The 24217-nt window shown below is 55.9% G+C and overlaps 1 protein-coding gene across 4 annotated transcripts in view; it reads left to right on the forward strand.

The window, feature by feature from the left end:
- The window catches only part of MYO18B (myosin XVIIIB), a 224209-nt gene that overhangs the window by 64980 nt on the left and 135012 nt on the right, over positions 1–24217 (forward strand). For all 4 annotated transcript variants that reach the window (XM_053669858.1, XM_053669857.1, XM_053669855.1 and 1 more), the window contains 6 exons: positions 1654–1801; positions 5462–5621; positions 8863–9046; positions 9840–10062; positions 13425–13534; positions 23288–23353. In XM_053669858.1, the coding sequence (XP_053525833.1) occupies positions 1654–1801; positions 5462–5621; positions 8863–9046; positions 9840–10062; positions 13425–13534; positions 23288–23353 (891 nt within the window). The remainder of the gene's footprint in view (positions 1–1653; positions 1802–5461; positions 5622–8862; positions 9047–9839; positions 10063–13424; positions 13535–23287; positions 23354–24217) is intronic.

Here is a 24217-nt window from a genome sequence, read left to right on the forward strand (position 1 = left end):
TGGGTGCTCAGACCAGGGTGCTGTGCCCAGCAGAGATGGGAGAAAAGGGACCACGGTGGGTCATCTTGCATCCAGGCCCCTGAGTACCCTTGTGGTAGACAGGCTTTAGTTGGGGGGCTCCCTGAAGCTTCACTTCACTTTCTGCACCCCGACCCCAGACCTGCAGCGCTGCTCGACCCCTGGCCAGAACCGCCCTGGAGGGACCGTTTCACGTGGCTCCAGACTCCGGCCCAGTCTGGGTGACCTGGAGCCTGTCATTTCCCCCTCAGTTTTCTCATCACCGAAATGGGAATGTCACACCCCCTGGGGTTGTCACGGAAGTCAGTGAGTTCTGGCACATACAGCGCCTGGCAGGGTGCTTGGCACATAGTAGGTGTCCTGCAGGTCGCATCTCTCCTGCCCTTTGGGGGCACAGGCCGCCCTTTCCCTCATTCCTGTGCCCGGTCAGCCTCCTCCTGGCCCACCGTTGGCCGCCCCGTCCTTGCACAGCCCCTTGTCCCTGAGCCCTGCCAGCCGTCCACCTCCTACTCGTCTGGTTGGCACCTCTCTGGCTGGCCCCGCCTCCCCGTCATGTTCCCTCCCCGGGCAGGGGCAGCCCTGCAGGATCGACCAGGGCAGTGAGGAGGGACCATGGTGTCCCCAGGTGCCAGGGCAGTGGCTGGCAACGGCTGCCTCCTGAGGGTGGGCTGGCTGTCGATTGCGACCCCAATATGGCAGGCCAAGGGGCAGGGGCAGGATGTCTGGGGTCCGGTTCTGGTTCTTCCCCCGTGTGTCTCCATGTGCCCCTGGACATGTTCTTTCTCTATGGGCCTCCATGAGTGCGGACCAAGATTTCGGAGTTAGGGTGGCCAACTGTCCTGGTGTGCCCGGGACTTTGCTGACTTGAGCACTGAAATCCCCACGTCCCTTGGTCCCTGTCACCAAGGGATGGCCACCACATTCATCCCATTTCCTCTGAAACCACTCAGCACGATTCCTGGTTACGCCAACCTGTCCTGGGCCCTCGGATGAGCCCTTCAGCTCTGCAGGCCTCTCTCCATTTCCTGTGTGCAAAGTCACAGCATCTCCCAGGCAGCCTGTGGCACTTGGGGCGGGATTTAAAATTCCGTGTCTGTGCCAGTGAACTGAGGTCACCGTCTCCTCTGAAACACGACTTGGGCACTTTCCTTCCCCTCCAAAGATTTTAATTTAAAAAAGTACGAAGACTTCTAAGAGGAAGCGATGGGGGTGGATTGTGTTCCGCTGCACACAGATGCACACAGCTGCCTGTGTGTGTCCAGAAAGGTGTCATTTGCACCTCGAGTTCCCTTGTGAAGTCCTCACGCAGCCCTCTGAGGAGGTGTCGCCAGCCTCTGCTTTCCATTGAGGAAATCAGGCTCAGAGAGGTGCAGTGAGTGGCCCAAAGCCACACAGGAAGTGAGGGGAGAGGTGGGATTCGGAAGTGAGAGGTTGTTACGGTTTTGTGGTGCGACACTGAGATTCGTGGGTGAGGGGAATGTGGGGGTGCTTGGGAATGTGACCAGGCAGGTGTGTTAGATTCACGGGGCCTGGGAGTCAGACCCCCTGACTCTTCTGGGGGGCAGTGGGGGGGAGCCCAGGACCGGCATCTGTTGGGGATCAGGGCTTCTCAGTGTATCATGGTTCTCCCGCCAGGTCCGCCTCCCACCTGGGGGCGGTGCGGAGGATGCCGGGGGCCTCTTCTGGGTCCTTGATGAGGAGGTCCGGGTGGAGGGCTCCAGCGACGGCGTGGTGCTTGAGCGTCTCTGCGCAGCCTTCGAGAAGAAAGGGGCTGGGGCCGAAGGTAAGGGCCGAAGGTAAGGGCGGAGCGGGGAGGAGGGTGCCGAGTCCAGCCGGGAGTCGGAGTCTGCCCTTGTCCGCTGCAGAACGTGCCCTGACGAGGCCTGTGCTTCCCTTCACTCACGTGCTGACACGTATTGAGCAGCCACCATGTGCTGGGCCTGTGCTGTAGGCGGTGAGCCAGCCTCATGTGGCTCTCGGCTCCCAGTGATCCCATTTCACTAAGGGAATGAGGGTTGGCAGAGAGGGGGGTCAAGGATTCAGCCCTGGGACATTCTGGTGGCCAGGGGTCAGGGCCAGGGGCGTGACCAGCAAAGGAGGCTGAGGGGGCGTGGCCAGGGAGGGAGGCGGGAAGCTGGGAGAATGGGAACCAACCAAATTAAAGGCTGCGGGAGGTGTGGCTGAGCAAGCAGTGGAGGTCACTGGCCACTGAGACGAGAGCAATTTCAGTGAAGTGTTTGGGGGAGAGTCTAATGGGAGTGGTTTGTGGGAAACGGGGAGAAGAGCCGGAGAAAGACGCAGGGAGGCCCTCAGCACCGTGTTTCCTGGGCTCAGGCTGGTGGCAGGCTCTGCCCCAAGGGGGCCAGTTGAGGCCCCTCGTTTGGGACATTTGTGGGGCATTGGCTGTCATATCAGGACAGGACTTTTTTAAGCGGTGGCGGTGGCACCTGATGGCCCTAGCTGCTGTCCGTGGGCCCAGCTCGGAGAGGCAGACCCTGTTCACTCTCAGAGAGCCTGGCTCTGTGGGTGACCGGCCAGGGCCCCTTCAGTGCCCAGCACCTGGGGGGAGCAGCACCTGGGGCCACCTGCTCTTAGGGCCCATGTAAATGTCATTTCTGTTACAGAAATTTCATTTCTGTTAAAAGTACAAGAAACACTTTTAGGGCAAATACAATGTTTCCATGTGTATGTTATGGGTTGAATTGTATCCTCCCCCCCCCCCCCCCCCCCCCAGTTTATACTTGGGCGTCCTAAGCCCCCACAGCTCGGAAGTTACTGTGTATAGCTGTGTATAGCTGTTACTGTGTTACTGCGTAGGGCCCTTTAAAGACTCACTGAGGTGGGCCGAGGCCGTGGGGGCGAGTCCTGATTTAATGTGACTGGTGGTCTTTTAAGGAAAGACGTGGGAGGCCTCAGAGCAGAGTCAAACCTGAGTCAAACCTGCCGACCCCTGGAGCCGGGACCCACAGCCCCCAGACCCATGAGAAAATAAATTGCTGTCATTCAGGCTGCGGGGTCCCGCGTTGTGGCAGCCCCTGGAAACTAGCGCAACATCCCTGTGTGTTATTAATAGTAATCTATTAGACTTTATAGCAGCACAGTCATGAAATGTAATTTTACATACACAGAATTACTTTTCTTAAACGGAGGGAGCGAAAGTGCTGAGGGCCCAGGAAAGCCAGGAGGCAGCTCTGGGCAGCCCTCACTTACCCTGGAGGGGCCCCGGGGCTTGGCGTGACCCTGGCAGAGGCCAGCTCTGCTCTCTGAAGGTCACCTCTGCTCTCTGAAGTACAGCTGTCCCTTTGGGAGCCAGTGAACAGAGGTGGAAGGGCAGAGGAAGCTGCTCTCTGTGGAGCCCTGAGGCCGAGCGGGGTGTGGTGGGCCCCCCTGTGCCCTGCCTGCAGTGGGTGGCTGAGGCCTTGGAGAGACCAGGCGGTGCACCGGGGCCCTGCAGGTGCTGGCGGCAGAGCCAGTGCTGCGCCCAGGGGGCCTGGCTCCAAACGCCAGCCAGAACCCTGACTCCCCTCCGGCTGTGAAATCAGCCCCTGTCTCCAGGGGGTGTCTCTGGGGGCTCAGGCTGGAGGTTTTTGGGGGTTCTGGGTGGGTGGAGGCGGAAGCACACCCAGATGCAGAGGAAGCCAGGAGGCAGAGCTGTTGGACGCTCACCCGGGCTTCCGTCCTGGCGACCTGGGCTGCGTGCGTCCCCACTGTACGACTTAACTGGGGTGTGTGTGGCTACTAGGAAGTCGCCTCCTGGGGGACTGGCGTGGGGACGGATGAGCTCATGGTGCCAAGAAGCTTTCGTGCACCCTCCTCCTCCTCGGAGCCCTGCCCGACCCCCGTCTGAGGCCGTCCCCTCTGCAGTTGTCTCTGCAGTTGTCACGCTGTCCCATCATCGCTCCCGGGTTGCTTCCTTCGGGGCCCTTCCCAGGCGCCAGGGTGTTGGGTTATCTGTTCCCTTCCTGTCATCCTCTGACTGCCCCGGGAGCCTGCAGGCTGCAGGACACGTGCCTGTCCGGGCTCTGCTGACCCCTGGGGCCTGGACGGCAGCCAGGCCTCCGTGGGCTCTGCTGTTCTTCCCCCCCCCCTCCCTCGCTCGCTCTGTTCCAATCACACGGCTCCCTCTGCTGTTCCTTAGCCACGCCAGGCACATTCCCACCTCAGGGCCCCTGCAGGGGCTGTTCCTTCTGCAGACTCACTCCCGTCACATTTCAGCGTGACTTGCTGCCTGACTCACTCCCTCACCTCCGGGGGGGTCTCAGGAGCCTATCTGACCACCCCTGCCTCCCTTCCCCTGCTTTCTTCTGCTCTACGCAGCCATTGCTGTGGGACACTGGGCATTTGCCCTCATGGGCGGACGTGTCAGCTCTGTGAAGGCAGGGGCGGGGCTGGTCATCACAGTGTCCCCAGCACCTAGAGCAGTGCAGCCCTGGTGAAGAGTGCAGTGAACCTACGTACCCAGTATGGGGATCAAACCCACAACCTAGGTATATGTCCTGACTGGGTATCGAACCTGCAGCCCTTTGGTGCACAGGATGATACTCTGACCAGCTGAGCCACCAGGCCAGGGCCAGACTCCGTTCTTGTGCCAGGCAGGATGCTGAGCGCTGGGCAGGTGGGGACAAGTCCTGGGTGACCCCAGAACACCAGCCAAAGTCTCAATGCAGGAAACGGCAGCGATACCCACTCTTGCTCACTGAGCAACTACTACGTGCCAGACACTGTATTAAAGCGACACACACCATCTCCTCTGAGCCTTCGGCCAGGCCGGGAAGTGGGTATCACTCCACCCACATTTCCCAGGAGAAGAGACTGAGGCTCAGAGATCCAAGAGGCTTGGCCGCTGTCACACGGTCATAAGTAGTAGACTCAGGGCTTGAACTCAAGTCTTCTTCGCTCCAAGCCCAGCCGTCTCTCCCTCTCACTTCCTTACAGCGAAGTGTCTGCCAGCATCGCCCAAGACGGGCTACGCGTTTATTTGGTCGATGGGGTTCAGGATGGTTTTTAGGTGGTGCACAAATATTTTCAAACTTTTTAATGATTCTCTATGTACGTTCATGAATATTAAAAAATAGAGTTTGTGCACCAACTGCAGTATAATCCTTCTTTATAAATGGGCTTCTCTGTAAAGATGTGAGTCGAGTTAAGGGAAACATTAATAACAGCCCGGATGATACATGGGTACGGTGACGAACCACGCAGAACGTATGCGCTAATGAAGTTTCGGGAAGCAGGCATTCTGGAGTCTGAAGGCAGGGAGGAGTGAAAGCCACGCTGGGAATAATGTCAACAAAGGCACAAACAGGAAAAATGCGGGTCCCCAGAACTGTCAGCTTGAGCTGCCTAGAAACATAGTCAGATGGCAAGAGGGTCTTCTTGGTGATGCCCCCTGGTCGCAGTGTCCCCCTGGGCCCCGGCACTCATGCTCTGTGTGTGCTTTCAGGGACATCTGCCCTGCGATCCTGTGAACAGCCCCTGCAGTGCGAGGTCTCCCACCAGCGGGGACAGGACCCCGTGCGTTATGACCTCTCGGGCTGGCTCCACAGGGCGAAGCCCAACCTCTCGGCCCTGGACGCGCCCCAGGTCCTGCAGCAGTCTAAGAGGTAAGTCCCGCCGGGGCTGAGGACAGGTCAGAGCCCCTGGGGGCTCTGCCGGTATCTCCCTGCTGGGGCCATGCAGTCAGAATGACCCAGTGAGTAAGGGCTGGTCAGGGAACTGTCCCCAGTCACGCAAAGAGCCGTAACTCAAATCGGAGCCGTTCAACGTCTCCCCCCGGGCCAGAGCGAGCTCAGCCAAGGAGAAGAGCCAGCCTTCTGGGGAAGGTGGAACAGAAGCTCAGAGGCTGTGACTTCTTATGTCGTTTTTTGCCTTTCATTAAGTATCTCAGAGATGATGGGACTGGAACAACTTTTATGGACATCCTAGAACTAGGGAGTCATAAAACCGAAGTGATAATGTTTTGTAGCATTGTGGAAAGCGCACTGCATTCCCTGATGGCTCTTTTCGGAAGTGCTGGCCGAGGGCTGGCAGCCAGTTGCTGTCTTCAGTTCCAAGAGTTCCTGGGAGATGAGTGTGCGTGTGTGTGTGTGTGTGTGTGCCTGTGCAAATATGCAAAGTGATCCTCCCAAGTTCAGTGCCAGAGTCCTGTGGAGCCAGAGCTTGGAGACAAGGAGAGAAACTGAGACCACTGGGGAGGTATCTGGGGTGTGCCAGCGGGGAAGGAACATGTACTGACCACTCACTATGGGCCTGGTGTCAGACAAGGCTTTATAAGTGTCTTATAAATCCTTCCAGCAGCATTGCATCCTTAGCCCCACTTTATAGATGATAAAATGGAGGCCCAGGGTAGCGCAGTGGCCCACCTTTGATCACAGCAAAATCGTGGCAGAGCTGAGATACAATGTAGCTAAGTGATCCTTGGAGGGGTTGTGAGGCCCCCCGGCCAGAGTTGCCTGGGGACACGTGTGCAGCAGGGTGCACGGCTGTTCAGCTCCAGCAGCGAGATCAAGCCAGGGGACAGGGCACAGGGAAGGGTAACAAACACACAGGGCTGCATGGAGAAAGCCCCTGGGTCAAGTCCTCACCCTGCCCCTTGTCACCTAGGTCAGCGGTTTTCAACCGATGTGCCGCAAGAATCTTTAAAACAGGCGGTACCTGACTATTTAGTCAGGGGCACTGACCCCTTTCCCCTTAGACTGTCAAATAAAAAGAATAAGAGCCAACACAATAGCAGTCTGGTGTGAATGCCCTGTCTTGAACCGTAAATAAGTAGGTCATGTGATAAAGTTGCCTCTTATTGGTCACATCAAACAGTAAGGTTGTATCTGATTGGTTAATTCTTGGTAACAAAACCGCTTATATACTGACTTTTTAAAAAGTCACTTCAGAAAATAAAGGGTATATGATATTATTATTATTTTGGTAAATCAGTCGAAATGATACCCATTTTTGTTAGATTGGCCAAAAATAACATTTTTTGGTGTGTTGCAGAATTTTGGTAATTACTTTATGTTTGCCGTGAGATGAAAAGGGTTGAAAATCCCTGACCTAGGGTACTGTGGGCACTTTCCCTCCTGGGCTTTTTTTCTTTTCTTCCTATTTTTTTTTTCTTTAGCTTTTCCCCCCCTATAATAAGGATTCGTCAGATGAGACCACAAGAGCCGCTGCATACTGCCCAGCTTAGGGGTCAGGCAAATGTTCAGCTTCTGCTTTTGCCTTTTTCGAGCTGCACAACCTGAGCCTCAGTTTCCCAATGAGGAGTGGGAGTGGTGACGGGGAGGTCGGGGCTGGCGGAAGGCTTTGGTGACGTCACAGGACTGACGGCTTATTGAGGAGCCCGGCTCCCAGCAGGCCCTCAGCACGCTTCTCGTGACCTTGTACATCTCGTGCTCCAGGGTTCTGCGGCTCAGGCTGGGGGGCTTCGAATACGGTTAGGAAGGGGTCAGGCAAACCTTTGTGAACCAAATGGCCTGCTGGGCCAGGGGCATTCTGGAGGAAGGAACAGTGCGAAGTCGCAGCTCACGGGGGCGGGGTGAAAGTGGGGCGGGTTTGGGAGTAAATCCCATTGGGATGTCATGTATGTTTGCGAGCCAAGCCTTGGTGGGATTTGAGAGCAAATGGTGCTTTTCCTTAGCGTGCTGTTCTGCAGTTGAGGACGCCACATTTGCTTAGCATTTTGATTCCTGGGCTCCACCCACTCTCTCTGGGGGCGGGGCCCTGGGGACTTGCTCTGCTGACCAGCCTCTCTGGAGGTTCTTAGGCACTCTCGAATTTTGGTCAAACACTCCTGCTCTATGTATCAGAAGCAGAGGCCCACAGAGGACACATGACAAGCCCAAAGTCACAGTAAATTGAAGACCAGAGACCAGGGCTCCCAGCCCCATAGACCGCTGGGTCAGTTCATGTATAGGGACCAGGACTATGGGTGCGACTCCCTCTCCCCGTGCCAGGGTGTGGTACCCACATCCCCCAGGGCCCTGCCCGCTCCTCTCAGGGCTCCTATTCCCAGGGGCCTCCCCTGGCCCCTCCCTGGATTTTTATATTTCAATGCAAGAGTATTCAGGCCATTGCGAATCTTTGTGCTTGGTCATGCCTGTAGCCATTTACACAGCTTTGGGGTGTTTGAAACCCACTTCCTCAATAGTTTGCATAGCTGGATGAGCCTTGGAGGGCAACAGAACATTCTGCGGGGCTGGGGGTGTGGCCTGGGCCTGACCTGAGCTTGGAAGATACCTGTCCCTTCCCTATCGGGGGTGGGGCAGGTGTGACTCCAGAGGCTCCAGGCTCGCTCCGGGCCCCAGGGACATCCCAGGGCAGGGCTGAACCTGCCTGGCCTTCCTTCCCTTTGCCCACAGAAGCAGGCAGGCCAGCGTGAGTTCATCAGAGCAGACACACAGGGGCCCTGGCCCTCTCCCACCAACCTCAGACCCTGTACCTTACAGGAGTGCCCAGGGGAGGCACTGACTGCCGCTCGGCATCAGGCCAGACCTATCAGGTCCACTCTCACATGAAATATAGAGGCAACACCTCCCCTGGGCTGGACCTGTTCTAGGGATAACGGAGATAGCTTGCCCTCTGAGAAAGTGCAGGCTCAGTGGAACCCCCGTGGGTGGGTAAGCGAGGGGACTGTGCAGAGAAGGAGAGGTGCTCTGAGGTCAGGGGAGGGGAGGGGTGAGGAGGAAGGAGCAGCATTCGTCTTGAAGCAAAGGCGCGTCTGACAGAAAAGGGCAGTAAACAGCTTGTGTGGTGCGTGGGGTGTGTGGGAAGCAGACCTGCGGGAAGCGAGGTTGGAGCCATTCCCGTGAAACCCCTAAAGCCCCCCCCCCCCCCCCCCCCGCCTGCCAGGGAGGAGCTGAGGAGCCTGTTCCAGGCCCGGGCCAAGCTGTCCCCCGTGTGCCGGGCCGTGGCAGGCCTGGAGGGCGCCTCCCAGCAGGCCCTGCAGAGGAGCTGCGCGGTGAGGAGGGTTTTTGCCAGCAGCTTTGCCGCAGTGAAGAGGAAAGCCCCGTGCTCCCAGATCAAGCTACAGATGGTGAGTGGGAGCCCTGTCCCCTCTGCCACGTGGCCTTCCCTGCCCCCAGGACGGGCTATCTCCATCCTCCCCAGTGAGCCTGAGGGGGCAGACATCGCCCCACGGCCCACACTCCACAGAAAAGGAAACTGGGACTCAGAGCAGCAAAGAGACTTGGTCACAGTCACACCGCTGGTGAGTGAGGGGCTCATGTGTGAGGTCAAAGCCTCCACTTTTTTGTGTTGACTGGCCTCCGGAAGTTTGCGGGAACCACAGTTTTCTTGACCACGGTGACAGATGTCACAGCCAGACCAGGCCCGCCGGCCTGACACCCTACCTCACCCCCGCCCCATCAAATGCCTGCATTTTCACCACTGTGCCCTCTCCCGGAGAAGGCAGCAGCGCTGATGTACCTGTGTTACCTGGATACATCCATCCAGTGACACGTGAAAAAACTCAATTGGTCAATGCTCAGGCTGAGCCCAAAGCACAGGGCGGGGAAGGATAAGTGTGGGAAGAAACTTACAACATGTTACACCGAAAAGGCACACACACTGGCCCTGGGTTCTCATCCCCTCTTCTGCTGGTGGTGTGTGAGCTGGGGCCACTTGCTTGCCCTCTGCATGCCTCAGTTTCCCTACCTGTTAAAACAAGGACTCCTTACAAAGGCCCCTTAGTTTTCATGAGCACAAATCAGGCTGTGGCAGGAGATGCCCAGGCCAGCCTGGCTGACTGTGTGTTTGGGGAACGTCTGGAGTGCTGCTTGTCTCACCCTGAGCCAGCCGGCCCTGACTCCCTCTCCTCTTGGCCCTAGGACGCACTGTGCAGTGTGATCAGAAGATCGCAGTTACATTTCATCCACTGCTTGGTGCCGAGCCTGATGCTAGAGAGCAGGGGCGGGCAGGGGCCTCTGACCCCGCTGCAACCTGGTGGGGACAAACCTGGGGCAGGCGAGGCCCTGCCCGTGGACATCCCAACGCTGAGGGCCCAGCTTTCAGGGTCCTGCATCCTGGAGGCGCTGCGTCTGCACAGGACAGGTGAGAGCCACCGGGGCAAGGGCCTTGTCTCTGACTCCAGGACGTGCCCACCTACTAGGGGCACGCAAGGGGCAAGAGCACCTACTGTGTGCCGGGAGCTTGACAGATGAGGAAGCAGGAGCTCAGAGAGGGAAGAGACTTGCTCGAGGTCCCTCAGCTGGGGTGTGGCAGAGCCTGGATTTGGACCCAGGTCCTATCAACCCGAAGCCCGTCCTGTTTCGTGGAATAGCTGTGCGCTCCTGCAGGGCTGGGCCCGCGTCTGACCCTCTTCCTTCCACCACCAAATGCGTTGGGAGCCTCTGCTTTGGGGTCGAGCATAGAATTTCCCAAGGGAGTAATATTTCGGTTAAGAGACTCAGCCTGATTTGGGAGACCAGTATGGAAACAGGTGACAGTGACACAATGTGACGAGGGCCTATGTCACTCAGGGACACAGCAGGTACTTGGATGCCTGGAGGAGAAAGCGCTGGGCTCTCACTGGGGAGGTTGGGAGAACCTCCTAGAGGAGGGGATGTCTTCGCTGGGTGTGGACACAAAACACGGGGCCCAGCTGTGGGGTCCGGGGAGAGAGGGCGCATCGGGCAGAGGGATCCTCCAAGGCAGGGAGGCGCAGCCGAGGAAGGGGCTCAAAGTGAGGGAGGGACTTGGAGACGAGGTGGGGGGACCCATCAGGAAGGCCGTGAATTTGGTCTCTAGAAGTTGGGTTTTCGCCAGGTCCAGCTGAGGAGAGGAGGGGGTAGTGGGGGGAGGAAGGGGTTGGAATCAGAGTAAAGGAGTCTTGAAGGCCTGCAGTTTGGAAAGCGTGCACACGCCCGAAGTCGCCACCATTGGCTCATCTTACGAGTTCGGTTCCATCTGAATGCTTCTGCTTCTTTTCTGCTTCTCAGGCCCCAGGGGCCAGCACATGGATGCCCCTCCCTGGCAGTCAGAAATGCCTCAGGTGCAGGGGGTCTCCCTGCAGAAGTTGGGGCTGGTGGGGATACCCCCTTGTTTAATGTCTCTGGTCCCCGACACGCCAGCTTGTGGCCGCCGCCCCCATCTCTGCCCACTGTATTAATAATGGAACCCTGGGCACAAGGTATTTGGCGGAGAAGCTGGGCGCAGCTGGAAGCAAAGATGAGCCCCTCGCTCCCCTGAGCTTCCCATTGATTTTCCCTCCCGCCTGCGCAGCCACCGGTGGAGGGAGACAGATAATGTCACAGGGGAAGAGCAAGAGCCAGGCGGTGGCAGCAGGTGGCTGATCGATTCTGCCTGGCTGGCTGGCAGGGAGCGCCGGGCCTTTGCAGGGGCCCTGGATGGCACCAGGGCCCCTGAGTGCGAGGTCAGGTCAGCTTGGGCCCTCCCTCAGGCGGGGTCCTTGCTTCAGCCTCTGTCCTCTGAGTTCTCAGCAAGGCCCAGCCTGTCAGGATGGGTTTTCCAACCAAGGGAAGGGTTGATGCTTCAGGTGAAACTTTTTTCAATTGCTGCCTCCCAGACCCGGTTTATTTCCTCATTATTTTCTGCTCTGAAGTTGCTTCTGTCTTTCTCACACTATAGAAAAAATATTCCATGCATCCCTAGACGCATACATATATAAAATACAGATGCTCTTGAATTCGTGCACATATAATGTGTACATAGAGGTACACACGCATGCATAATGCACACATACATGTGCTGTTTATGGAGGACCTGCGGTGTGCTGGGTGCTGTGTCCTCACACACTCTGACAGTGCCCTCACGAGGTACGGTGGCTGACGTGTAGGAAATGCTCATTAAAGGTTATGCTTTCCACATCCTGGTGGGGGCGCAGCTGAGACTCTGGAGGGGGCTTGCCTGGGCTTGGCTGTGGCGGTCACCGGCATGTCCGGGATAGGCCCTTGTTTGCTTCTCCTGTAACAGCTCAGATCTCAGCTGTGGAGGGCTGGACGGGTGGGTAAGGTAGCGACGCTGAGAGGAGCGCCTGGATGCGGGGAAGCCCTCGGTGCGTGTTCGCCTCTCCTACCGCAGTCGCCATCGGGTTTCACCCATGTACTGACCCCACGATAATAGACGTTATTCTCATCCAACAAGGGAAAAAACTGGCTCTCAAAGAGGTAGGGTTGTTTGTCTCCAGTCAGAGGGCTAATCAAGAGAGAAAGGGGATGTGAGCCCTGCTGAGTCTGACCCAACAGGGCAGGCTTGCAAGTGCCCCGTCCCTGTTCGTCAGCATCCTTCAAACCTCACTGGAGACCCCCCTCTTCCTCCAGGAAGACTTCTTGGATTTGCCACCCTCAGGCTTTGTTCCTCATGGTTTATGCATTGGCTTCCTGTGCAGTGAAGTCTCGAATGTGGAGTGACAATTCGTCAGAACTTCTCCCATCGGGCCACTGGAGGGATTTTTTTTTGTGTTTTTTTTTTTGGGGGGGGCGACCATGGAGGCTCTACCACACCCCTTGTATCAGGACAAAGTCCAAACCTCAAGGTCTGACATTAGAGTTCAAGTTCCACTGGGACCCAGGCCCCGCTCATCTCTGACCCCTTATTGTCCGCTCTCCACCGGGTTAGTCATTGGCATCATTTGGGGCTGAGTCCCAGCTGGGAGGGCTGCCCTCTGTGTGACTTCGGGCTGGGTGCCTGGTACCCTCGGGGCCTCAGTTTCCACGTCCATAAAACAGATACTAGCCATAAAACAATGCGCCGACCCCAGAGGTTCTGTAACCAAAGGGAGTCATCGTCCTAGTGTCTTGCACACAGTGTGTTGCACATGTAGGTGCTCAGTAAACACTGGCTATTGCTATGACCTGGAAAAACCCTTAGATTTCTCAGTTCCAGCTCCCTCTGCCTAGACGTGCCTCCCACACCAAGTGCCCTGACAGACCCACGGCTCCTTCACAGGCCAGGCCTCAGGTCACCTTCCCGGGAGCCCTCCAGACACCTCTTCCCAGGTGCCACACAGTGGGTGCAGCTGTGTTCACCCTATGTGTCAGATGTACAGGGACTCTTGGGTGCCATTCCATACAGCACTTCTGCCTGCAGTCTGTGTGGGCGATAATGAATATAAGGCCAAAAACATTTTGCCCCATGGCCAGGCAGGTTTGGGGGAACTCTGGGTTTAGCAGAGCTGAGCGGGAAGCCTTCCTGTAGAGCTTCCCAGACCCTCTGACAAGGAAGCTGAACTCCTGGGCGGGGGCGGGGCAAAGGGCACAGCTTTTCCAGGCGTGTTGTGGGGCGTTTGATAGGGCTTGTGTCTGCAGACACCTTCGGGGAGTGTGGGTTGATCTCTGACATGAGCACATGGGGAGACTGAGCCCCGAGAAATGAGTCCTCAGAGTAGGCTAGTAGCCAGGCTGGGAGCCCGGCCCCAGGCTGGCCAGCTCACCTGGGCACCTGTCCTCCCCCAGGCTATGCCGACCACATGGGGCTCACCCGGTTCCGCCGGCGATTCCAGGTGCTGGACCCCCTGCTCTCGAAGAAGTTCCTGTCGGCCACTGAGGGAATAGACGAAAGGAAGGTACGTGGGGATGGGCGCCGGCCGGGGTGCAGGGCCTGGACACTTCTGTTCCGTAGGGGAGGACACACCTCGACCAGCTGGGGTCTGAGAGCTGGGGTTTGGGGGCAAAGAGGAGGGCAGTGTGAGGTGTGGCCCTGATCCCTGCACCAGGCTGTGCCCCCGCCACGGCACTTGGGACACTACCCATCCCGTAGTGGCCCTTCTGGAACCCTGCATGAGGAAGTGCAGAAGAATCAGAGCAAAGAGAAGAGCGTGTCCCAGCAAGATGGGCCCCTGTCAGGGTGAACGCCATCACTTCCAGAGGGAGTTCCACTCGGCACCAGCGCCCCGAGATAGTCCATGAGCAGGGGGCTTCACTATCACAAAAGTTTGGGGAGCATTTCACGCTAGAGCCCCGTCGTAGAGAATTGCTGTGAACCGTCCCACCAGGGCCTGTGCGCGAGCTGATGCCTCTGTCTGGGGTGCCCTTCCCCCACCTTTGCTTGGCCAGTGTCGAACTGCTCCTCCAGCTCTGGGAAGATGTTACTCTCTGCTGCTCACCTTGCCGTAATGTCTGTGTAGCACTTACCCTGATGTGAAATTAGTCCGCTCCCCTGTGTGTTTCCCAGCTCGTGGCGAGTGTCGGTTCTCTGCCGAGTGAATGACCGCACACACCGACCCTTGCACGTCCGCCCCACTGTGTCCTTGCTCTAACTCTACCGCAGACTCCCAGGGCTGGAGCCTGGTTTACCCCTAGTGCCAAATGCCCTGTAAGTCTTTCACTGAGAACGGCCACCAGCTGACTGGTGATTGCAGAGCTCGTCAGCATTTGCAGAATCCTCTTGCCATCCTCACAGCGTCTCTGAAGAACAAGAGCGATCCTGGCCCTGTTACAAAGGAGGAAACACAGCCTACTGGAGACGGACAGACGCCCCTGCGGCCACACAGCCAGGCACTCGTGGGTTTTGTCCTGAACCCAAGTTTCGTGATTCCAGGGAGAGTCGTTGAGAGAGCAGGGGCTCCAGAGCCGCACAGACCGGCGATAGACTCCCAGCTGGGGCTGCCTCAGTTTCCCCATCTGTAAAGTGGGAACAACCACAACGCGCACCTCGATGGGGTGTTTTGGGGATCATGTATGTAATAGCATGGTGACTGTGCTTGGCACAGAGCCTGGTGCGCGCTGAGGGCTCAGTGCTTATGAGCCCCTATTATTATTGGCGTCATCTTCATCCTTTAAGGCCAGAGTGGTGGCCACACAGGCTGCACTTTCACCACCGCGTTGAAACTCCACCTCCGGGGGAGTGTGCCCACGTATGCTTGAGACCGTCAGCCCTCAGATCCTCAGTCACAACCGTCACGGAAGTCACAGGCTGGAAGGATAAACAGAGTCAGTCATCAGGTCCTTTCTTGAGTCTCGGCAGCAGGGACCAGGGCACAGTCCACCTCCTAAAGACAGGCAGCCCCTCCCACATGGCCCCCCTAATTCACCGTGGGGAGGGGACCTCAGACCCAGCTGGCGTGGTGCAGGCCGCCCTCTCTCTGGGTGGCAGCCCATTTGGAAGCTGTAGAACTCGGCCTGGCTTGGCCCCACTAAGCGCTGTGTATCTGTCTTTATTGGGGGCCCGTTAGCCCGAGTAGATCTCTGCTGCAAGCACCCGGCGTGGAGCTGTTGGAAGGAGCTTGGGCCCCTCTGCAGTTGCAGACGGCCCCGCAGCAGGACGTGGGGAGTTTCGGCGGCGACAGTGGGCGGAACATGTGGACGTGTTTCTATTCCGAACGACTCAGCAGTTCTCTGTCATAGCCAAACCCCAACCACCTCCAGGCCCACACTGGGGGCCTCGGGAAGTGGAAAATTACACGTGGAATGGACTCGCTGGGAAGTTTTCGCTGCTGCTTATTCTTTTTTCATTTGCTCACAAATTTCATTTGCTGCAGCATAGCATTTTGGCAGCAGCAAAAGGGAATAGCATCCTGCCTGTTATGAAAAAGCTGATAAATATTCATCTCCCAGGCAACGTGATAGGCCATGAATTATACATGAACATGTGCTCGGGTGGGCAAACTGTCAGTCTGTGTGTGTAAAGCAGTTAAGACCTCAGGATTTAAGATCAGTTTGACAGCGGGGAAAGGTCAATATTGTCTTTAGACACTAGAGGGCAGCAGAGGGAGTTCATCATCAGGGTCGCTCCCCTGTGTGCCAGGCACGAGGCACCTAAACCTTGGTTTTTCAAGCCCAGAGGATTTCTCAGAGATGTGCCGTCATTGCCTGGGTGTCCGCGGGCTATTTTGTGTCCCTGGATCAGCACACATCTTTTACCCTGTGCGCACAGATGTCATCGCCACGAAGTCCAGCACGGGAGGTAAAGCTCGCAGGTCCTGGGCCTGGAGCAGTCCCGGCCGGAGGAGGCCTTCCCATGGCCGGGAGGATCCCTCTTTACAGCAGGTGCCGCTGGGGCCGTCCCGCCCAGCCCGGTGGTGGGTTCAGCTCTGGCCCTGGGGTGCCTCGCGCAGGCCTTTTACTTTTCACTGTGGGGAAAATACACGCCACATAAACCTCACCATCTTAAGCCTCTTTCAGCTTACGGATCAGAATCTTTGAGGACACTCAGACTGTGGCTCTGCCCTGTGCACCAAACAGATGCGGGTTCGATCCCTGGTTGGGGCGCACATGGAGGCAGCCGGTTGATGTTTCTCTCTCACAGCGATATTACTCTTTCTCTCTCTCCCTTCCTCTCTCTCTGAAGTCAATGAATATATCTTCTAGTGACAATTTAAAAAAAAAGAAGAAAGTTCTTATTGCTGTGTAACCATCACCACCATCCTTCTCTAGAACTTTCCATCTCGCAAAGCTGAAGCTCTGGACCCATTAAGCAGTAGCACCCGATTGTCCTCACGTGGCCCCTGGCACCCGCCCTTCCACTTCTTGTCCCCATGCATTCGACTGCCCTCCCTGCCTTGTGTAAGGCACTGTCCAGCAGTTGTCACGACGAAGAGTCGTGACTGGCTAATTTCACCCGGCGCAGTGGCCTCGAGGTTTGCCCCTTTGTAGCGTGTGTCAGAGCTTCTTTCCCTTTGAAGTCTGAGGGGTACTCCATCATGTGGGCAGGCCACATGTTGTCCGTCCATCCTCCTGCCAGAGGACACAGGGGCTGCCCCTGCCTTTCGGTCACTGTGAATAACACTGCCGTGAGCACGGGTGTACAAAGCTCTGCAGGAATCCCTGCTGTAATTCTTTTGGGCAGAAGCCCAGAAGCAGAATTTCTGGATCATATGGTATTCTATTATTTAATTTGGGGGGCACTTCCATACTGTCCCCCACAGCAGCTGCACCAGTCGACACTCCCACCAGCAGTGCACAAGGGTCCCCTTTTCTCTGCGTCCTCACATCCACTTACCTGTTTTTTTATGGTAGCCCTTCTGGTGACTGCGAGGTGACATCTTACTGTGTTTTCAATGTGCATTTCTCTGATCGCCAGTAATACGGAGCATTTTTCCTGCTCACACAAGACTTTGGAACGGAAGCTCTCTGAGGCCCATTGGTGTCGGGTGAGGTCCTCTACAGAATGTGCCATCTGTGATGTTAATTTAAAATGATTATTCATTTCAGCCAACTTTAACCAGGTGCCTGCTCTGCACCAGGCCCTGTTAGGTGCCACACGGGTGAACGGGACAGTCTCCCCAGGGGAGAAACTCCAACACAAACAATGTCTGCACAGAGGGATGGCTTTGGGGTGCCCCAGGGAACACCCCTAAAACGTTCGATGCTTCAGGGGTGGGAGTGAGGTGGCAGGGAAGGCATCTCAGAGTTGAGCCTGGAGGGGTGCTTAGGAGGGATTGGGGAAGGGGTGCACACATGGGGTGCAGCTTGTGTGGAGACCTGCAGCTGGGAGGCTGTGTGCCTGGCTTTGTGCAGCTTGAGCATGCAGGGTGTCAGTTGTCAAGGAAAGGGTCCAAAGATGTTGGCAGGGGCCTGGCCTTGGGTCACTGTTGGCAGAGCTAGAGAATATGGGCTTCATCAGGGGGTCAGTGGTGGTCCCCTGAGAGGTATTCAACAGAGCATGCCATAGACAACCTGATCTCTATGACTCGATCTGGCTTAAGCCAAATTTTGAAGGAATTCAGGTCCACTCTGCCCATTTCATGGTCCTGTCTAGGGAGTGACGTCCTCATTGCTGACCTCCAGCTGCTCAGGACATCCTGCCTCTCCTAGACACCAAGGCCTATGCTCAAGTCTGCGTGATGACCTTGTATTCCCATCTAGTCACCTTGGGACCCATTCCTCTTTCCTGGGTTATGGCATCTGGTTAAATCGATACTTTACACTGAAGCCCACCCACATTGGCCAGAATGGGGGGCTCTCAGGCAGGTCAGTGGAGGTGTTCCTTCAGCTCACCTTGACTCTGACCCAGATGCTGGTCCCCCAGTCTCTCTGCTCCTAAGGTAGGAGTTGCCAGGCCTCTCTCATCAATGTCATGACCCCCTAGAGTACCTGCAGGACACCGTCAATTGATTTTAGCCAACCAGATCTCTGTCCCTGGGGACTTGGTCTGAGGAACACAATTAAGGGATGCTAAGCTATCTTCTCAAAGGGAGCCGCTCTTATTTCATCTCAGACTCTGGTGGATACTCCCGATTCCCTCCTAATTTGTCTGGGTCTCTTTCTTTTGAGAGGCCCTGGTGAGCCCAGGGTCGGGGGAGTTGTGCATACTCAGGGTGCTGGATGACTATTCAGGTGCTCCTATAGCCTAAGCCCTGTGGAAACTGTTTATTTATCATAGTTTTCCTGCTCACCTTGTTGTCCTCCATTTCAAGTCAGTAATTTTGTGTGTGTATGTGTGTGTCTTTGTTCATACAGTTTGTTCAAAGCCTGGTTTCTGACAACTCTCTCTTCCATTCATCCATGCCCACGGGTAACATTTGATTGGGCATGACAAAGCACCTGGCACACAGTAGGTCCCTAACGGAGGGCAGCTGTAGGGCCGGGGTGGCCGCTGGGCCATGGCGTTTCGCGGGCGAGGCGCCGTGTGGCCAGCAGCCCAGCAGTTCCCCGGGCGGACGCCCCGTCCCACCACCGAGCTCTCCATTCCACACCACTCGCTCAGGTGCGAGCCGGGGAAGCGTTTCCCAGCCGGGACTCTTCATGGTTCCCGGAGTCTCTCACTGCCCGTCTCACGTGTTCAGCTTCGTGTGAGAGGTCAGCCCCCATGCTTTTTGGGTGCATCCTTGTCGAGCATGGCAGGGGAAGCTCTTTGCAAACCTGTAGGACACAAAGGGGCTCTGGGAGGGGAGGCATGGCATGGGTTTCTCCCAGGTACATCCAAGGACTCATGTTTTGAGCCGAGTGGTGGAGGAGGAGCGTGTGTCATCCCTCCACCAGGTCAAAGGAAGGCTTATGACCTCAGGACCTCACCAGTTACTAGCGTTTATGGAAGCGTAACACGTGCCAGGCAGGCAGTAAACACTGTGTGCATTATACGGGCTGCTTGGAAGTCATGGTCAAGTTCACAATCTAAGCTCACAGAGGGTTTCTGCTGACTGCTTTTGTGGTGGTGGTGGTGGTTTCCTTGAGTATAGGTGGGTGTGTTTTTTTTGCATGACTTATAACTCTTTTGTTTGTTTAATACTGGACATTTTAGATAACATATGATAGCATCTCTAGATTCTGGTTTTCCCCCAGCTATTTAGTAACTAACTTACCTGGACTAGACTTTTGGAGTCTGTCTCCACCGTGGTACGAGTCTGCTCATAGCTCCGCTCAATTTTTCATTTTTGTTTTTATTCTAAATCGCGGGTCCTCAGGGGGTGCCCCGAGTCAGCACGGCACAGCGGCCACGGGGGCTGTCATCACACACCGTGATCTGTGGAGCGCTCCCCAAATGCGTATGGAGCTCTGTGCATGCTGGGAAATGCGTTCTACAGTCAGGCAGTTACAGTCGCGTCTTGCTTTTACTCTTTGTTTGGCTCATGCCCTGATGTTTAAATGGGGGTTTGGAGATAGCCAGGGCCGGCCTTCTCTCTCTCCCTCCCGTGCGTGCACATGGCCTTGATCACGTGCCTTGCCTTCTAAGTGCGAGGAACCTTCTCAAGGTGTGGGAAAGGCTGCCCCATTCCTACATCCCCCTGTTAAGTTTTGGCTGGTCAGTGCGCATTGCTTACCCAATCAGGATGACTCTCTCGGGCTGGCTGTGCCATTGACCTTCTTCATTTCTTTGCTGTCGAGGTCCCCGGCGTTTCTGACGGTGACCCTGTGCTTCATTAACTCCACGTGAATAGCCCCTTCTGCCAACGCAGCCGCCATATTTTGCAGCTCGTCTCTCCCCAGTGGGGCTCTGCAGTGACAGAGCTCAGTGGGGGATCGGAAGAGCCCCATTCAAGGCCGTCACGAACCCCCACTGTTCCTCCCTGACGTTCAATAGGTTTTTTTCTTGATTGAATGCTTCTCACTTTGTTGTATTTCCAGGCTCAATTTCCAGAGTATTGAAACTTTTTTTTTTAAATAACATCTATTTTTATCACTGTTTTCTGGGGGAGAAGATTTATTGAGCTCCTGGCTCGTGGAAGTCCTGCGTACTACTTTTGTGACCTCCTGAAGTCCCCACAGCACCCTGGTAGGGTAGGTATGATCGTCCCCTCTTTTAGGATGTGCCGATCAGAGAGGGCGTGGCTGGCTCAGGGTCACACAGCGTGACCCTAGTGAACCGGTGGGGCTGGCGGGGAGCCCACTGTCTGAGGACAGAGAAAAAGCTCAAGAAACTGATTCCCTGGGGTTGTGTCTCCCCCGTCACATGCGACCTTTGACAAGTCACTTTGTGGTTCCCGATCCCCCCCCCAAATGGGCGTAAAACTCACCTGTTGCCATGGTTTGAAAACAGAACAAGTGATGTGCAAGGTGCTGAAAGCAATGGTCAGACTCGAAGGCGAGGGAGGAGACCGTTGCTGACACTGTCCTCAGCATCCCACGTCCAGAGGAATGCGCTTCGTTCGGTTATCCGGGCAGTTCAGCGGGCACAGTCGGCTCCACAGAGATGCAGCCCCTGGAGCCATTTCTTACAGGAAGCCTGGATGCTGGCCCTGGGCTCCGTCAATGTGCGACCAAGTGAGATCACTGATACTTCCCCCTCCATGATAATGGCTGAGAGTGATATCGACGATGATGCTAATAATAGTAATTAAGTACAAAGTCACCCACAAAGTCATTTTCCCAGGCCGTCAATTATTCATCCCGGCCCTGGCCCACTCGGCGTGGGAGTGTCACCCCCGCTCTGCAGGGGAGGAGAATGAGGGTCGGACAATGAGGGTTGGACGCCCAGGTCAGCACCTGCAGCCACGCCCTCCCTCCACCCTGTGGACGGAGACTTCCTTCTCTTGTCAACAGCACAGAATGTCTGTGTTAGACCTGATGTCCCTGGCTACACAGACACCTCGAGGGCCGTAAGAAAACGAGGAGACATTGAAGAATCCTTGAGGGCGTGTTCGGTGGCGTTTGGGGTGAACCTCCGCACCACTACCGGGTTTGACCGCGACAGAGCTGGTAGGACGGGCCCAGGGCAGCAGGACTAGCTCACAGTATGTGTCGCTGCTTCCTGTGAGCCCGGTCTCATGTCCGGTCCTTCTCAAGCACAAGTCCCCCGTCTTCTGCAAGAGTGCCACTATGCCCCCACCCCCGCGCCACCCTGTTTTTCTGAAGAGGAGCCCACCGCTCAGAGTAAAATGCTTGTCCAAGGTCACACAGTTCATGAGGGCGGCAGAAACCAGGACCTCAGCCCGCGGACCTAACTCCAGATTCTTATTCCACGCACCCCTCCCCCACCCCCCCCAACATGTACTCTGAGTATTGACTTGAAGGTAGACTTAGAGAGATTTCATTGGCTGTAACCTTCATTTATTTTTCATCCAATCTATTTTCAGCCCATTTTTATGTTTTCCTCTTCTGCAGGGAGAGAAGATGCTGTGTTTTGGAGACACTGGTTGTTTGCATTCTGCTGCCCAGAGCTCCCTGGGCACATTTGTGGCTAAAATGTACTAAGTGAAACCGCTGTGTTTTTGGAGGGGCCTTATGGAACGTTCTTGCAGGAGGTCAAGGGAGGGAACGTCTTCCCAGACTACAGTCTTGGACTCCACTTTTAATGAGGTGGTTTTTTTGTTTTTTGTTTTTTTTTTATCTTAGGAAGTTTTTTATGATGCCAATGACCCATGGAATTGAAATTCACCTGCTAAATTATTCCAGTCTCACAATACCTTTTGCTTCCTGAGGGTTGCGTTTGCTTTTCTGACAGTTTATTCCGGAAGAAGACCTTGTGATTTTCGAGGGAAGGGAGGGCCATGAGGGGTGGCGTGGGGGTGGGGTGGGAGGACCTTCGGCAGGCACTTGGGAACCAGGCACGACCCGTGTCTGTCTGAGTGACGGTGCAGGTCTCTGGCAGGACTGTTCCGGCCCACAGGAGTTCACAGGAAGAGGAAAATTCCATGCATTAGCTGTTGCTGCGGCCAAGGCTGCATCCAGGAACCTCTGGGAGAGACTTTGTTTCTCTTGCACTGGTCTGCTTCTCCACCCCCCTGGCCATTAACCCCATCGGATCGCTCTTGTTTGGGCGTCGGTTCGTTCAGTCACCCTGTTCACTGAGCTTCTACTGGGCACGCAGAACAGCGCTGGTCGTAGGTGCAGTGGGAGTAGAGCATGGATGGTCCCGCACAGAAGGTCGACGGCTGTGCTGTCTGTTTAGCAAATATTTTCTGGGAGTGAGGCCGTTTCTGGTAAGTACATGAAAGAAGGACAGAGCGTTGGCGTGCCCGTCACAGGGGACTTTAGTGACACAGGCAGTGAATTTCTTAGTGGCTTAGAGTCTTCTGGAGTCATTCTGGTCACGCAAAGCAGTTAAGACATTGGTGCTACAATGTAACCAGACAGGCCTTGGTTCAGGTCTGGCTTTGCTCCTGTGTAACCTTGTAACGTTGAAGAAATGCCTTTAGTTAGTCTTTTTTGTAGTAAAATATGCATAACACGAAACTCGCCATTTTCACTGTGTGTGTGTGTGTGTGCAGCCCAGTGGCATTAAAATTAAGTACGTCCACATTGTCGTCCACCTGTCACCGTCATCGGTCTCCAGGAGTCTCCCATCTTGCAAAACTGAAACTCCACCCACCAGCACTGACTCCCCAGCCTCTGCCCCTCCAGCCCCTGGTAACTGCCATTCTGCTTTTTGTCTCTGCATTTGACTGTTCCAGATACTTCCTACAAGTGTAATCACACAGTATTTGCCCTTCTGTGACTAGTGCGTTTCACTTAGCAAAATGTCCTCAGGGTTCGCCCATATTGTCGCATGCGCCAGAATTTCCTTCCCCTTCAAAGCTGCTCAGTATCCATTGTCACGAACACCCCATTTTGTTTATCCATCCATCCGCCAGTGGGCACTTGGGCCGCGTCTACTGGGCTACAGATGATCTACCCGGTCCCTTCTTCCACTTCTCATGGGTGTATGTCTTGGAGTGGGCTTGCTGGGTCCTATGGATTCTGGGTCGAATGTTTTCAGGAGCACGGTGCCGCTTTCCGTAGCAGACGCCTCCATCATTTGGTTTTGTCTCTTGGTTTCTCAGCTATAAAGATGGACATGGTAATGTGACACCCTGCCTAGGTGGCTTTGAGGACAAAACCAGATGGTATCTGTGATGGTCCCAGAAGAGTGGGTGGCACACAGCGCCCGCAGGCTGCCTGAGCTCCGCCTCAGGAGTCTCCCATCCGCTGTCTGCCTCCTCTAACCTGTCCCTCCTTCCCAGGCGGTGGAGGAGCTCCTGCGGACCCTGGACCTGGAGAGGAAGGCAGTGGCCGTGGGGCACAGCCAAGTGAGTAGAAGAACCCTTTCTGGTGCCGTTCTGCCCATGGCATCAGGGAGCCGGAGGGGACCCAGTGTGCCTCCTGCCTCAGAGTCCACGCTCCTTTTCAACCAGCTGCACACGGGCCCAGTGCTTCTCTGCCCCGCCTGTCTGGTGGGGCCATGGCGACAGTGTCACACTGCGGGAGGACATAGCGCTGCAGGGCACCGTGGGGTAGAGGCCGCGCTCCCGGGGCCTCCGTGGTCTGGGAGGGCTCGCATTCTGGGCCTCAGCACAAGCCTCAGGCCTTCCGGCGCCTCGGAAAGAGCTGCTGGGAAACCTGAGGAGGAGCACTCGCTGTTGCTCAGAGTCTGGGGACTCTCACTTTGCCACCAACTGCAAACGACGCTTGTCCTCGCCAGTGAGCAGCGAGGAGCAAAAAGGAAGGGCTTGAGGGGGCAGCCCGTGATTGTTAGGGTTGAGAGAAAGCGCTTCTTCCGAACTGGTGCTGAGCCTGCAGGTCTTCCAAAAATGTTTAAACACTTAGAGAATTTCACAGAGCCCTAGTAGGCTCACATTGAAAGTTTTCAAGAGGAAAAATGCAGTATTTGGGGCTTCCCAACTATTTGGCCGTGGGATCCTCACCCCTCTGGTTCAGCGGGAGACCCGCTACCATATGCTGGAACTAGTGTTCTGTGGGTGATGGTTTGGGGCGTGGGGTACAGAGATTGTAATTCGTTATCTACTCATCAGTTAGTATTAGCTAATAAACTTTGGCGACCACCTTCCCCCTCCAAGTCCTGTTCCAGGTGCTGGGGAAGGGCCCTGCACCCCCAAAGCCCACCGAGGTGGCGTCACTGGCCTTCGGTGCTTCCTGGAGCCCCGAGGGGCCTG

Source organism: Artibeus jamaicensis, unplaced genomic scaffold (genome assembly GCF_021234435.1).
Source record: "Artibeus jamaicensis isolate MK-2021 breed Jamaican fruit bat unplaced genomic scaffold, CSHL_Jam_final contig_525, whole genome shotgun sequence".
Lineage (NCBI taxonomy): Eukaryota > Metazoa > Chordata > Mammalia > Chiroptera > Phyllostomidae > Artibeus > Artibeus jamaicensis.